At 31.3% G+C, this 12,024-nt stretch overlaps 3 protein-coding genes across 4 annotated transcripts; 2 read left to right on the top strand and 1 right to left on the bottom strand.

The window, feature by feature from the left end:
• Positions 1-1,490: 1,490 nt before the first annotated feature.
• On the top strand, positions 1,491-3,608 carry LOC133812711 (protein WALLS ARE THIN 1-like). The gene is made up of 7 exons (XM_062246511.1): positions 1,491-1,799; positions 1,947-2,009; positions 2,101-2,217; positions 2,308-2,710; positions 2,809-2,960; positions 3,059-3,261; positions 3,345-3,608. Exons 1-6 carry the CDS (start codon positions 1,591-1,593, stop codon positions 3,234-3,236), a joined length of 1,122 nt encoding a protein of 373 aa, XP_062102495.1. The 5' UTR covers positions 1,491-1,590; the 3' UTR covers positions 3,237-3,261; positions 3,345-3,608.
• A 135-nt stretch (positions 3,609-3,743) lies between these two features.
• Positions 3,744-7,018, bottom strand: LOC133812710 (purple acid phosphatase 5). The gene is made up of 8 exons (XM_062246510.1): positions 6,826-7,018; positions 6,214-6,417; positions 5,217-5,328; positions 4,903-5,129; positions 4,674-4,812; positions 4,371-4,591; positions 4,157-4,278; positions 3,744-4,060 (listed from the first exon to the last, which is right to left on the bottom strand). Exons 1-8 carry the CDS (start codon positions 7,003-7,005, stop codon positions 3,856-3,858), a joined length of 1,410 nt encoding a protein of 469 aa, XP_062102494.1. The 5' UTR covers positions 7,006-7,018; the 3' UTR covers positions 3,744-3,855.
• Positions 7,019-7,916: 898 nt separating this feature from the next.
• LOC133812709 (protein RTE1-HOMOLOG) lies at positions 7,917-9,912 on the top strand. 2 transcript variants are annotated; one of them, XM_062246509.1, is made up of 3 exons: positions 7,917-8,004; positions 8,752-9,009; positions 9,193-9,912. In XM_062246509.1, exons 2-3 carry the CDS (start codon positions 8,752-8,754, stop codon positions 9,601-9,603), a joined length of 669 nt encoding a protein of 222 aa, XP_062102493.1. In that variant the 5' UTR covers positions 7,917-8,004; the 3' UTR covers positions 9,604-9,912. The 2 variants fall into 2 exon arrangements, with proteins under 2 accessions (XP_062102493.1, XP_062102492.1); XM_062246508.1 differs by having other exon boundaries at positions 9,190-9,912.
• The last annotated feature ends 2,112 nt before the right edge of the window (positions 9,913-12,024 follow it).

Genomic DNA, 12,024 nt, shown 5'->3' with positions numbered 1-12,024 from the left:
AACTTGCAGAGCTCGTGGAGGGTGTTTCTTTTGCCATATTTTGAGATAGAGACTCGTCAGTAGGATAGGATGGAGTATGACTCTGATACTATTAAATTGCAGAGTTCATTATTCCAATTTTTAAATTGCAGAGTTCATTATTCACTTTGGAATAATGAACACCAATTTTTGAGGTTGATGGAGCATCTCATAATTTGGAATATTTGGTACGGGTTCATTATTGGAGTTCATTATTGGAATATTGTTGTTGGCTCGTGGGAGATATTATACTAAATCCACTTTAAAAACCAATACCAATAATGAACTATCATATAAGTTTCAGAAACATTACACCAACTGATATGGTACTGTTTTGTTAATTAGAATAATATTTTAGTGCATTTATCATTACTTTTTAATAATATACAACAAACCTAATACAAGAATAAGTCATCAAAGAGCAATTCAAATCTTTAAATTTAAATTTAAATTTAACCCATCATCACAATCTCTCAACTTTCACTCTCAATAATTTAAAGAATAATGAAAATGAAAAGCTTATTATACAATAATTTTTCTAATCACGAACTTAGTACTACTAAACTTCTTTGTACCTGTGATGGTAAACCAAAAGAGTCGATCCACCTGCTTGTGATATGTCATATATGTAAATTATATAACTCAATCCTCTAAGAAAAAGTTACACTTACACTTAATTATATTTTAATTGTATGTATGATCTGAGGTTTGATTCTCATATATGTAATATATTTTCTTCAAAGTTATATTTTGATACATAAAAATATCAGCTTGACCCTTATATTTTTTTCGAGTTCGTGATCGGTTCCTGTGTTTTGTTAAATGACAATTCGGGTCTTATGTTTTATAAAATAGATCAAAATAATACCTTATATCCAATTTTAGTAAAATAAAATTCAAATATAATTTTTCATTCTCAGCTCCTCGACCACTTTCTCTGTTTCTCTGAACCCATCATATCACTAACAACCCAAAAATTAATTTTATAATTAAAAATATTTTGACAAAAATTAAATATATTATACTATTTTGATCCATTTGGAAAATACAACATCCGAATTGTCATTTAAAAAAATACATAGACCAGTCGTATATTAAAAAAAAAACACTATAGCCAAAATGATATTTTACCGATAAATTAATTTACAATAAAAGCACTTTAGGTGAGTGTATGTTTTGGTGCACATTTTTTTACCACATGACTCGACTATAAATCTCAGTTTCACCCATTTGCACAACTAAGCAAACACTATAGCTAGCAAGTATCAACATATTTAAGTTAAACTCATAGAAGTCAAAATAATATGACATTCTTGAGCCAAAATATCACCGGGAAGTGAATACCTGTGCTGTAAGTAAGTACTCACTTTCGCATAAAACAAACTCCTAATTCTTAATTAGGATATTTACAAGGGTGACGCTTGACTTTTTATGGTTCGAAAAGGCATATATTGACTAATATATAGGATATAATTCTCACTCAGTCGATCTTAACTCTTGAAGCTCCATGAACTGACTATCCCATCATTGGATTGGAATAAAGCTCTTCTTCCAAGTCTACTGTTTCATTCCATGGCGGATGGTGGTGGCAGATGGCTGTGCCAGGTGCCTGAAAGTGCTCAGGTTCACATGGCCTCCATTTTGTTCCAGGTGGGGCATGCCGGGAACCATGTCTTGCTTAAAACTGCACTCAACATGGGTGTGAGCAAGCTAGTTTTCCCTTTCTATAGGAACATCATCGCCTTCTCTGTCTTGATGCCCTTTGCATATGTTTTAGAGAAGTATGCGGTTTTAGCTCTATAATATAAAGTACTTCCCAGAATTTCTTTCATGGAGAAGTTCCAACTATTCTCTTCTTGATTTTAGTTTCTGGGTTCTTATTTTTCTCTTCAATAATTGTTTAAATAATGTTTATTATATATATGCAGGAAAGATAGGCCACCTTTAAGCTTTTCATTCCTGATACAATTTTTTATCCATGGACTAGTTGGGTATGTATATGCTCTTTTTCCCCAAAGACAATGGTCTTTTTACTTGGAAAATCTGGATCAATCTGAAGTTTTGAATTTTGTTTCTGAGCAGAATTACATTAAATCAAGGATTGTACCTCGTGGGAATGGAAAAAACATCACCAACTTTCGCTTGTGCCATGGACAATGCTATTCCTGCTATAACATTTATCATGGCAACCATATTCAGGCAAGTTACATAGAATTCACTCTTTTTCTTGTCAAATGTCTAAAAGCTTAAAATGGAACAGAATCACTTACAATTGAGTTTGGCTTGTAGATTAGAACAGGTTCACTTGAACAGGAAAGACGGTATAGCTAAGGTGCTTGGAACTGTGTCTTCAGTGGCTGGAGCTTCACTCATAACACTCTATAGAGGACCAACTATCTATAAACCAACATTACAGATCCACCAGTCTCATTTGATGTCCACACTTGGAGATGATCAGGATAAGAACTGGGCATTGGGTTGTATCATTCTTCTCTGCCGTTGCCTATGTTGGTCTAGTTGGTTTGTGTTACAAGCACCACTTTTAAAGAAATACCCGGCAAGGCTCTCAGTCACCTCATATACTTGCTTCTTCAGTATACTGCAATTTTTTGTAATTGCAGCAACATTTGAACGAGATTTCCAAGCCTGGCAATTTGGCTCTAGTAGTGAGCTCTTCATTCTTTTCTACTCGGTTAGTTAGTTTCACAATCACAGGCAGTACTTTTTACTCAACAATTATATCTTGAGGAAAATAAGTTTAGTTTATTGACTATGCATTGGTGGTTGCAGGGTCTGGTAGCTTCAGGCATGGCTTTTGCAATACAGATATGGGTTACTGACAAAAGTGGCCCTGTGTTTGTTTCCTTGTATATGCCTCTACAGACCTTACTTGTGGCCATATTGGCCTCCATTGTCTTAGGAGAAGAATTTCACTTGGGAGGGTAAGTCTAATCATTTCCAACATGATTTTTTTTCTTCTTTCTTTTAGGTTCTTTAAGTTTTCTCTATTGAACCTTATTGTGTTTTGCTTGGATTGCAGGATTATCGGCACAGTGTTGGTTGCTACTGGTCTGTACTTAGTGGTTTGGGGTAAGAATGAGGAAAGCAAGTTTGCCCTAGAGAGCATGAAACTTCCTTCAATGTCAAATAATGATAAGGGAAAGAATTTTGAGAAATCTACCCTTGTCCAACCATTAATTCACACCTCAAATGAATAATTATTACAAGTATTGTCATAGAAAGGTATGTGATCATTACACTAACTTTACTCACTTAGAAAGTAAGCTATAGTTGGTTGCTTATAGTTGTGTTTGTTTAACATGCAGATGAAATCAAAGAGGAGAGATCATGAGTGAGGGGTCAAGAAGAGTATGTGTCTATATATAGATATGCAATGCATAATACTGATCTCTCTCCCTCTCTCTGCCATTTATCATTTCCACTGAGAATACTTCAAGATTTTGAGATGTATTTATGTTGTTATATAGTTTGATTTAGTTCCCCAACAATACTAGATAAACACTGAGGTTGAGTCTTGTGGTGCTTTGGAACAAAGCCAATGAATCATACTTGTAACAAGTTCAAGTTTTTTTGTTTTTGACATTTAATAGTTTCTGGGACTATAGAATAATAATTGTAGACTTAGAATCTTGTAAAGTACTTGTATGTACTACAAATGACAGAAAAATAGTACTCTTAATAATGGTTACACCTAAAGTTACTCAAAATCTGAACAACACTTGCTAAATCACAACCATGCAGGGTAGGTTATTAAGTTAACATACTTATTATACTTAAAAACAAGACAATCTACAAGACCTAAACCTAAACCTAAACCTAAACCATAGTAGAAGATGATGTGTTCTCCTCCACTGGAAAATAGTGTCTGTTATATAGCCAAAGAGAATCAGCAGCAACAGCCTCGCTATCTTGGTTTCGGTGCCACGTGTAGTAAGCATGTGTCCTATTTCTTATGTCAAGAATGGCATGCCCAAAGCTTGCTTCTCTATATGCTGAGTAACTTGGCTGTGGTTCAGTAAAACTGCACCCAAGAAATGAGCAGACAAACATGTTAGATAACTCTAAAGAATGGTAAAGACTGCTTTCTCAGACAAAAGATTTAAATGGTGAGTCTTACTTGTTTGCAGCCCCTTCAATATTACCACCGTCGCCAATAGTTATGTATATTGGTGCAGAAGGATCCTTAACTGGGGCACTGAGTCCATTGACTATGTTGTATCGAATGTTTGATACTCTCTCCTATTGTAACACATGCCATAATTTTCATATGAAATTGGTATATATCAGAGATGTCAAATTCACAATTAGGAGAAGAGATTTCTGTTATTTACCGAACGCTCATAGGAGTGAACATGACCAGCAAAGACAATGTCCACTTTGTTTTGAACAAACCAAGGTTCAAACATGACTCTCATGCTTTCTCCTTCCATGTAGTGGTAATTGTTGCTGTTGTACCAAGGAGAGTGAAGCAGCACAATAAGCCATGGAGTCTCTGATCTGTCAACCCTTTGAAACTCTTTCTGAAGCCAATTGTACTGTGGAGTATATTTACCTTCAAACACATACAGAACACCACAAAATTTGTCAACCAGTCCCTAGAGAAAAATGCTAGTTTTGAGACTTGATATGCATACCATATGCCGAGTACGAAGACAGGACAATTATGTGTGCTGAAGCACGCTTAATGGAATACCAAAGTGGGGAAGTACTTTGTGCAGCCTCATAAGGTACATGATATCTATGCATGTAAGGCTTAAAAGGGTCGTTTTCTTCCTGAAACAAGAACAAGAGAAGTTTATATAAAAACCAATAAGTGCGCAGAGAGCATGAGTGGTGCATTGGTTGAGTTGAGGATTGACTTACAATCTCAGGTGCCAAATCGAGTTCATGGTTGCCTGCTGTCCAAATCCATGGCTGATAAGCAGTACTCTTTTCGACGAAACGAGCCCAGGAATCCCACCTCCTGCTGTCATGGAACTGATAATGGTCTGCATATGAAAGATCTCCAATGAACAACATTGCTTGTCCTTTGGGGTTTGACACATAGTGTTCCAACGTTTGGTTGGAGTCATATGTTTGTCCCAAGTCACCTACCAAAAACAAAACCAACACCGTTACTCAAAACCCAAGAGGATAGCATTCAGATAATAAGTGTTAATAGTTTTGTAGATTCTGACCAATAACCCCAAATGTGTATGTAACGTCCGGGCCTACTGGAGGAGGAGTTTTGAAGGAGAAACGACGAGTCACAGAGCCATGTCCGAGCTCATAAGAGTAAAGGGTGTCATACTGCCAAAAGAATAATACATCAATCAATCCCATGAGATGATAACCCTTTTAAGAAATTGGTGAAAATAAATCATGGAACTTTGCAAAATGGGCTTAAAATTTGTTTAGAGGGTGTTGAGAATTTCAGACAGTGTTTGTTGGGGTGTCAGGTCAGAACACATTTTATTATATTTTGATAAAATAAAACCGAGAATTCTTTCGTCTAAATATGTTATGGTCGAAGCGTCGATCATACTCATGGTGACACCCTAAGATGATCGTCTCACTATTGAGAATGATTCAAATCAGATGGTAGTATTTCTCAATCTTTCTTACTTAAACCAAAGTCATTTGCAAAATCACCTTCTAGATAAGATGTCGAAAATTCACACAATATACCATGGATTTCTAATTGAGTGGAATACAATTTTGTCAAAATTTATTTTGAAAAAAGATAGGGTTCTCAAAAATTTTCTAAATTAGAATAATTGTATTCCTAAAATAGAGACCAGTTGTGTGCCAAGTTATAATTATGGTTATTATAATAATCGTGTACATTGTAATTATAGTAGAGTTCAAGAAATTCTGAAAAATTTACTATTAGGTAAAATAAGTTGTTTGAATCTTGATTTCAACACAATAAATTATTTACAATTTTTTAAAATTGTTGGAAGATCTGCCTACCACTAGAGAATTACCCTAATTTTTAGAAATCATGACTTACTCATCCATTGTTAAACACTTTGAAATTATTATTATCTAAACAAAAAAAAGTTACTTGTCTTGTACTTTTACATATTTTTATTTTTCAAGACGAAACCTATATATAAAAAGAATCTTATTTTGCCAAACATACCCTATTAGTTGAGTTGAGTTGAGATTATTATTATAATTATAATTAATTACCTTTAATCTTTTAATGGTAGCATGGTGAATAAAGGCAGAAGTGTAATTATAATATCTGTAAGATGTGGTTGTGGCACGAGCCATGTGGTTGTGCTTGTGGTTGCCTTCTTCCCAATACCTCACATAATTAGGGTAAAGCTTTATTGGTGTCACCCATGAAACAATCACACTCCTCCCTACTTGGTCTCCTTGTGTTATATGAACCTGATCATTAAACCACATCATATATAAAAACACCATCTTTACAACTCCAAAATAATAATGAATTATATTTTGTTTCATTACCTGTTTGTACAAATTATTTTTTTGTACTTATGTAAAATGGTCGAAATAGTACCATAATCTTGATTTTATTCAAAAAAATTTCAACTAAAATCACAAATGATTCACTAAACTAATAATTCATAACAAAATTAAAATCATTCTGCTTAAAAATTATATTCAATTTCTTCTTTATCAAAATTTGAGTTTAAGAGTCTATTTGAATCATTTTACAAAATATAAAGTCCGATAATTTTTTTAAAACAGTTATAAATCCTAATAATAATAATAATTTGTATGTTCTTTTTTTTATTATTATTACTATCAAAATAAGGAATGAAGAAAGGAAACCTGTTCTGGTGCATTGAAACCATGAGGAGGAGGAAAAGCTTCGAGTGGCATGTCAATGGACGGTGAAGGGTTTCTAACATAACCACTGGTTTGTCCTCCATTAGAGACCTTAACATTAATAAGAAGAATAAGCACAAACAAAAAAACCATTCTTGACCATACTGAACACATAGTGATCATATTGGTTTTTACTCTTCTTCCTATTTTTTTTTATTTTTTTATGTTTTGCAATAAGCAGTGAACTCATTTATTTATAGTCTCAGAGATGAATTCTAGTCGGCTAGGAATTTTAATTTCAAATTAATTCATCTGTCAAGATATTTATTATGTTTTTCAGAGATAAATATTTTTAATTTGCCAATAAAAGAAAGATTTATTTAAAGAAAAAGTCTACAAAGCGAGTTATGTGCTGTATATTGTTGTTTTTTTGACAAAAGATAATCCCTCATTTTTTTATTATTTCATATTATCTTTTAGCATATGTTGATAAATTAATTTAATCTAATTATAATTTGAATTACCACATCTAAATCTAGGAAACAAAAAGGTCTATTAAGTGTTAATAGATTATGATTAAGATTGTGATGATAAATAGTCACAATCTATGATATATTTCACCTAATTAATAATTTTTTGACTAAAGATAATCCCATATCCTGTAAACGAACAATCTCAATTAAATTGGTTCTAGATTCTATGGTATTATACTTACAATATTATTTTAATTTCTTTTTTTTTATATAAATAATGTTATTTTTTTCTAATTTAAATTTGAAATTTGATATATAATTTTATATTATCAGATTTATTAATGAGTTGTTAGATAAAGTTGAACTTTTTAATATTTAATATTTAACAATAAAAAATAATTTTAACAATTTTATTTATAAATTTCTCCAAAAAAAAATATTTATAAATTAATGTAAAAAATTTAAAAAGCCAGCAAATTACTTAAATCTTAAACAACAACAACTATCGCCGCCGGCGTATAAAAAACCTGTCGTTTTATCTGATTATATGTCGTTTTTTCAGATCATCTGTCGTTTTGATTATTACGACAGCTGGAAGAAAAAAAAAAGTATTGATTTCGACTCGAATATTTTTTAGGGTTTATTCTGATCGATAACTCGCTTCCCTCATTCCCATTCCATTTTTTTTCTTACATTGCCCGATTCGAAGGTAATTTCCCTTTTATTCGCTCTGTTCAGACGTAGAATTATGTGCAAGCCGAGCGTTTAGCGTTGATTTCAATTAATGGGCATCTAATTAGGGCTAAATTATCATAATGAGGTTAAAATATATACGGGTTTATTGTTACAATATTAGGTTTAGGATATATGACGATGAAACAAATTTAAGTTTTTACTACTTCTTGTTGCTCGTTTATAGTAAACTGATCTTATTATTTGCTTTTACTGGTTTGTTTGACATATAGTTTGAGCAAAGGGGCTCAATCTGATTTATCTGTTTTGGTTGGCACTTGTATAGTGTAATGTGAAGTCAAAAATTTAGAAGATTATATTTTTATGCAACTGTACGGTATTTATTGGAATCATAAGCATCAAAATTCATGCTTTATCAACACCCTGATTTTGAATTTTGATTTTGATCTCATATATGTACATTTTTTATGTCCCATGATCTTCTTGAATGATTTGGTTTTATTCGGCTCACCTTCTTTTAAGTCAATATTTGATCATTTAATTACTTGAATAATTACTTGGTATGAATATGATGTTTAACAGTCTGTCACTATGAATCAAGAGTGACTTTTGCAAATGTTCTGTTTTTTGAAAATTTGCGAGTGCAAAAACATGACTTTTAGAGAAACTAACATTAGGTGATCAGCCTATGTTAAAGGTTTGGTAACAAAATTCATGTTTCTTATCTAATTGGTCGACACAATTTGGTTGTGTTTTCTTATAGATGGAATCAAATGCAGATCCTGAGAACCAATTTATGATGGAACCAGTTTTGCAGATTGACCCTAAAAGAGCCCGGTTTCCGTGCTGCATTGTATGGACTCCCCTTCCTGTTATTTCATGGCTGATTCCTTTTATTGGTCACATTGGCATATGCAGAGAGGATGGTGTGATTTTGGACTTTGCTGGTCCAAATTTTGTGTCTGTGGATAACTTTGCTTTTGGAGCAGTCGCTCGCTACCTCCCAATTAGTAAAGAAAAGGTATATTGAACAATCTGCTTGGCACATTATAGCACTTTCACCAAATGCCAAAGTGATTTGTATCAGCTATTAGTTGTAGTTCATGCTAGCTGTTATTATCCCAATATTAGACAATGTTTTTTAGTTAACACTAACTGATTTTTTTCTGGTTCAACTGATGCTTCTCTATGTTTTGGTCAGCAGTGTCATGCATTTTCTCATCCTATGTTTGAGGATCAACAGCATGATGAACCTGAAAGTGAGATATTGACATGGGATGAGGCAATTCGGAAGAGCACGCAGGAATTCCAGCACCGCTCATACAGCCTTTTCACTTGCAATTGCCATTCATTTGTGGCCAATAGTCTAAATAGGTTACGGTTCTCAACTGGTGGGTGGAATGTGGTCAACCTGGCTGCTCTAATCTTTCTAAAGGGTAAATGGGTCAGCAAAGCTTCCATGGTGAAGTCTTTCTTACCATTTCTTGTAGTTGTCGGTCTTGGAGTTGCTTTTGGAGGCTCCACATTTCTAATGTTCTTGGCCTTCTTTACCTTTTTCCTTGTTGGTTGGTTTGTCTTTGGTACATACTTTTTCAAGAATTTAATTCAATTGTAACTTCTGCTATTACATGTTTATACTCCATCAAATAAGAAGATTGTAAAGTTTTGACAAGGTCCCTTGACAGTGCCCTTGACCACGGTTCTTAAAATGGGGAAGAAGAAGAAGGACACCATGTAATCAAAGGTTAAGCTATGGTCTCATGATCCTCTATTTTCTATCAATGGTGTATGGGACTTTAGTTTCCAACATTGTAGGGAATGAGTGTTTTTGAGTGTATTGTTATTCATTCATTTTTGGAAAATTTGTCAGTACAATGTGGTACTTTTTCGACACAAGTATACATCATTTCTCATTTTAAGGGCACTACTTTTGAACTATAAATACTAATTTTTGTAAGACTTGTCAAAATATGCAGCATTGAGCAGAAAAAAAAATGCAATGCATTGAGGAAAAAAAAGAGTAATGATATATGCACACATATTTTCTACCAAAACATTACACGGTAAGTTTTGTCTTAAATAAATATCACATAGTTGCCGGGTATATATCATTACTCAAAACATTATATACACTGATGTGTACATATCGTTACTAAAAAATTGTGGAAATTATCTCTTTTATATAAAAAGTGTGTAGATGTTGGGAATTTTTGATCTTCTATATAAAAAATGTGTAGATGTTGGAAATTTTTAATCTAACAGCGGAATATATCTTTAAAACTAATTAAAAATAGATATTTATTAGTTGTATTAATATAAACTTAAATATTATTATTATAATAATATTTAATATAAAACTACATTTATAATAATAATTATATTAATATAAATATTTAATCCTAATTTTTTACTATGAGAATTTACACTAAATATAGGAAACTTAAATAGTTAATATAAAAATGTGTCGGAGGGAAAGAAAAATTAGTATCAATTCTCATATTTTTTAAATTTCTTAATATATTTTCATATAAACAAATATACATATAATTATACAAAAAAAAAATTTGACAAAACATATAATTATACATTTAAAATTTATTGTAAGTTAAAAGATTCAACAAAATATTATTCAATTGAAATATAATAACTTATGTATTTTGAAAATAATATAATCCATTTAAAGTATTCTAATTAGCTTGGTATATAATATAAAATCATTTATATATATTAGGGTTGCTCATTTGATCCAACATTTTTACCCCTAATCAATTTAATCAAATTAAAAGTTAGATATTAGAAATCATCATTCAATCAAATCTAATTCGGCCTCAAAATCCAATCCAATCAAATTATAATTGGATTGGATCGGTTATTTTATCTTTGAAACGAAATTTTATTATTAAACAAATTAACAAATAAAAAAATGCATACAAAATAAATCATGCAAAAAACTAAAACTATTTAGTAATAATACTAAATTAAGTCCTTACAATTATCACATTAAGTCATCGAACTATTAACTTTACATCACAATTATTCAAATTTAAAACTAGTGTGTCAAAATCAATAACTAAAGTACTTAGATAGTAACAGAATATGAACACAACAACAACATCTCCAAAGTGTTAACATATCATCCAAAAATTACAACAATTAAATTAAATATATTTATATATAATATAGTTATATAAAAAAATATATATTAATTGTAATTAGATTGAATCGGTTCTTTATTCGATTTTCACATTCCGATCGGCCAACCGATCCAATTCAATTAGCATCAAATTTTTCAAATCCAATACAATCAATTGTGATTGGATATCCAACTTTTTGTAATTGGAATAGTACGAGGTAATTGGATTGGTTTTGATGCTAAACACCCCTAATATAAATATATATTTATATAACTATACTAAAAAATATATATTTTATTGAGTCATATTTTCAATGATAAATTAGCATTACGGTTTACTGGTTAAAGGTGTCATTAGATTGGATTATCCCTTTGTAACAATATAAGATAATTCAGAAAATCATTATATTAATTAATGTGAGATTTTGGTTTTGGATAACTGAAATGGGAATGTAATCCAATTAAAATAAATTATTTTTAATTTATAAAAAGGCTGGAACTGATTAAATCTAATCCAGCTTGGACCCTCAAATAATTAGCTATGGTAAGTAAAAAGTGGAATTTTTTAAGGTCGACCTAATTCATCATATTAATTTACAACCATTAACTTATAATTAACATTATTTTTGTTAACCCTTCGGAGTAATATAGTTCATTCACTTATACCAATATAAATATATAAATATTGTTTTTTTTGTTTGAAAGAAATTTAGTTATCAATAATCTGTTTTCTCTTAATCCAAAAGTAAATTTTCAGAGTTTATATACAGACGGATTTAATGAAATTCTCCCAAACTTTTGTGAGTGATAAACTGTAATATAATTTATAAGTGGACACTTTATGTTGTAATGTTAATTAATAATAAAAACAAATTAATATTAAAATTTTTATATTATCTCAAA

The sequence above is a fragment of the Humulus lupulus genome, chromosome 1, assembly GCF_963169125.1.
Source record: "Humulus lupulus chromosome 1, drHumLupu1.1, whole genome shotgun sequence".
Lineage (NCBI taxonomy): Eukaryota > Viridiplantae > Streptophyta > Magnoliopsida > Rosales > Cannabaceae > Humulus > Humulus lupulus.
The sequence above is the reverse complement of the archived record's forward strand: the minus strand, read 5'-3'. Positions and strand labels throughout refer to the sequence as shown.

What these genes read in the sequence shown, in the direction of transcription:
- LOC133812711 (XM_062246511.1), top strand. Translation starts at nt 1,591, where the DNA reads ATGGCGGATGGTGGTGGCAGATGGCTGTGCCAGGTGCCTGAAAGTGCT. An exon ending in TTTATCCATGGACTAGTTGG is followed by an intron (nt 2,010 to 2,100) that starts GTATGTATATGC and finishes GTTTCTGAGCAG; the next exon opens with AATTACATTAAATCAAGGAT. An exon ending in TCTTCATTCTTTTCTACTCG is followed by an intron (nt 2,711 to 2,808) that starts GTTAGTTAGTTT and finishes TGGTGGTTGCAG; the next exon opens with GGTCTGGTAGCTTCAGGCAT.
- LOC133812710 (XM_062246510.1), bottom strand. Translation starts at nt 7,005, where the DNA reads ATGATCACTATGTGTTCAGTATGGTCAAGAATGGTTTTTTTGTTTGTG. An exon ending in TCGATTTGGCACCTGAGATT is followed by an intron (nt 4,813 to 4,902) that starts GTAAGTCAATCC and finishes TTCTTGTTTCAG; the next exon opens with GAAGAAAACGACCCTTTTAA. An exon ending in TTCACTCCTATGAGCGTTCG is followed by an intron (nt 4,279 to 4,370) that starts GTAAATAACAGA and finishes GTGTTACAATAG; the next exon opens with GAGAGAGTATCAAACATTCG.
- LOC133812709 (XM_062246508.1), top strand. Translation starts at nt 8,752, where the DNA reads ATGGAATCAAATGCAGATCCTGAGAACCAATTTATGATGGAACCAGTT. An exon ending in TCCCAATTAGTAAAGAAAAG is followed by an intron (nt 9,010 to 9,189) that starts GTATATTGAACA and finishes TGTTTTGGTCAG; the next exon opens with CAGTGTCATGCATTTTCTCA.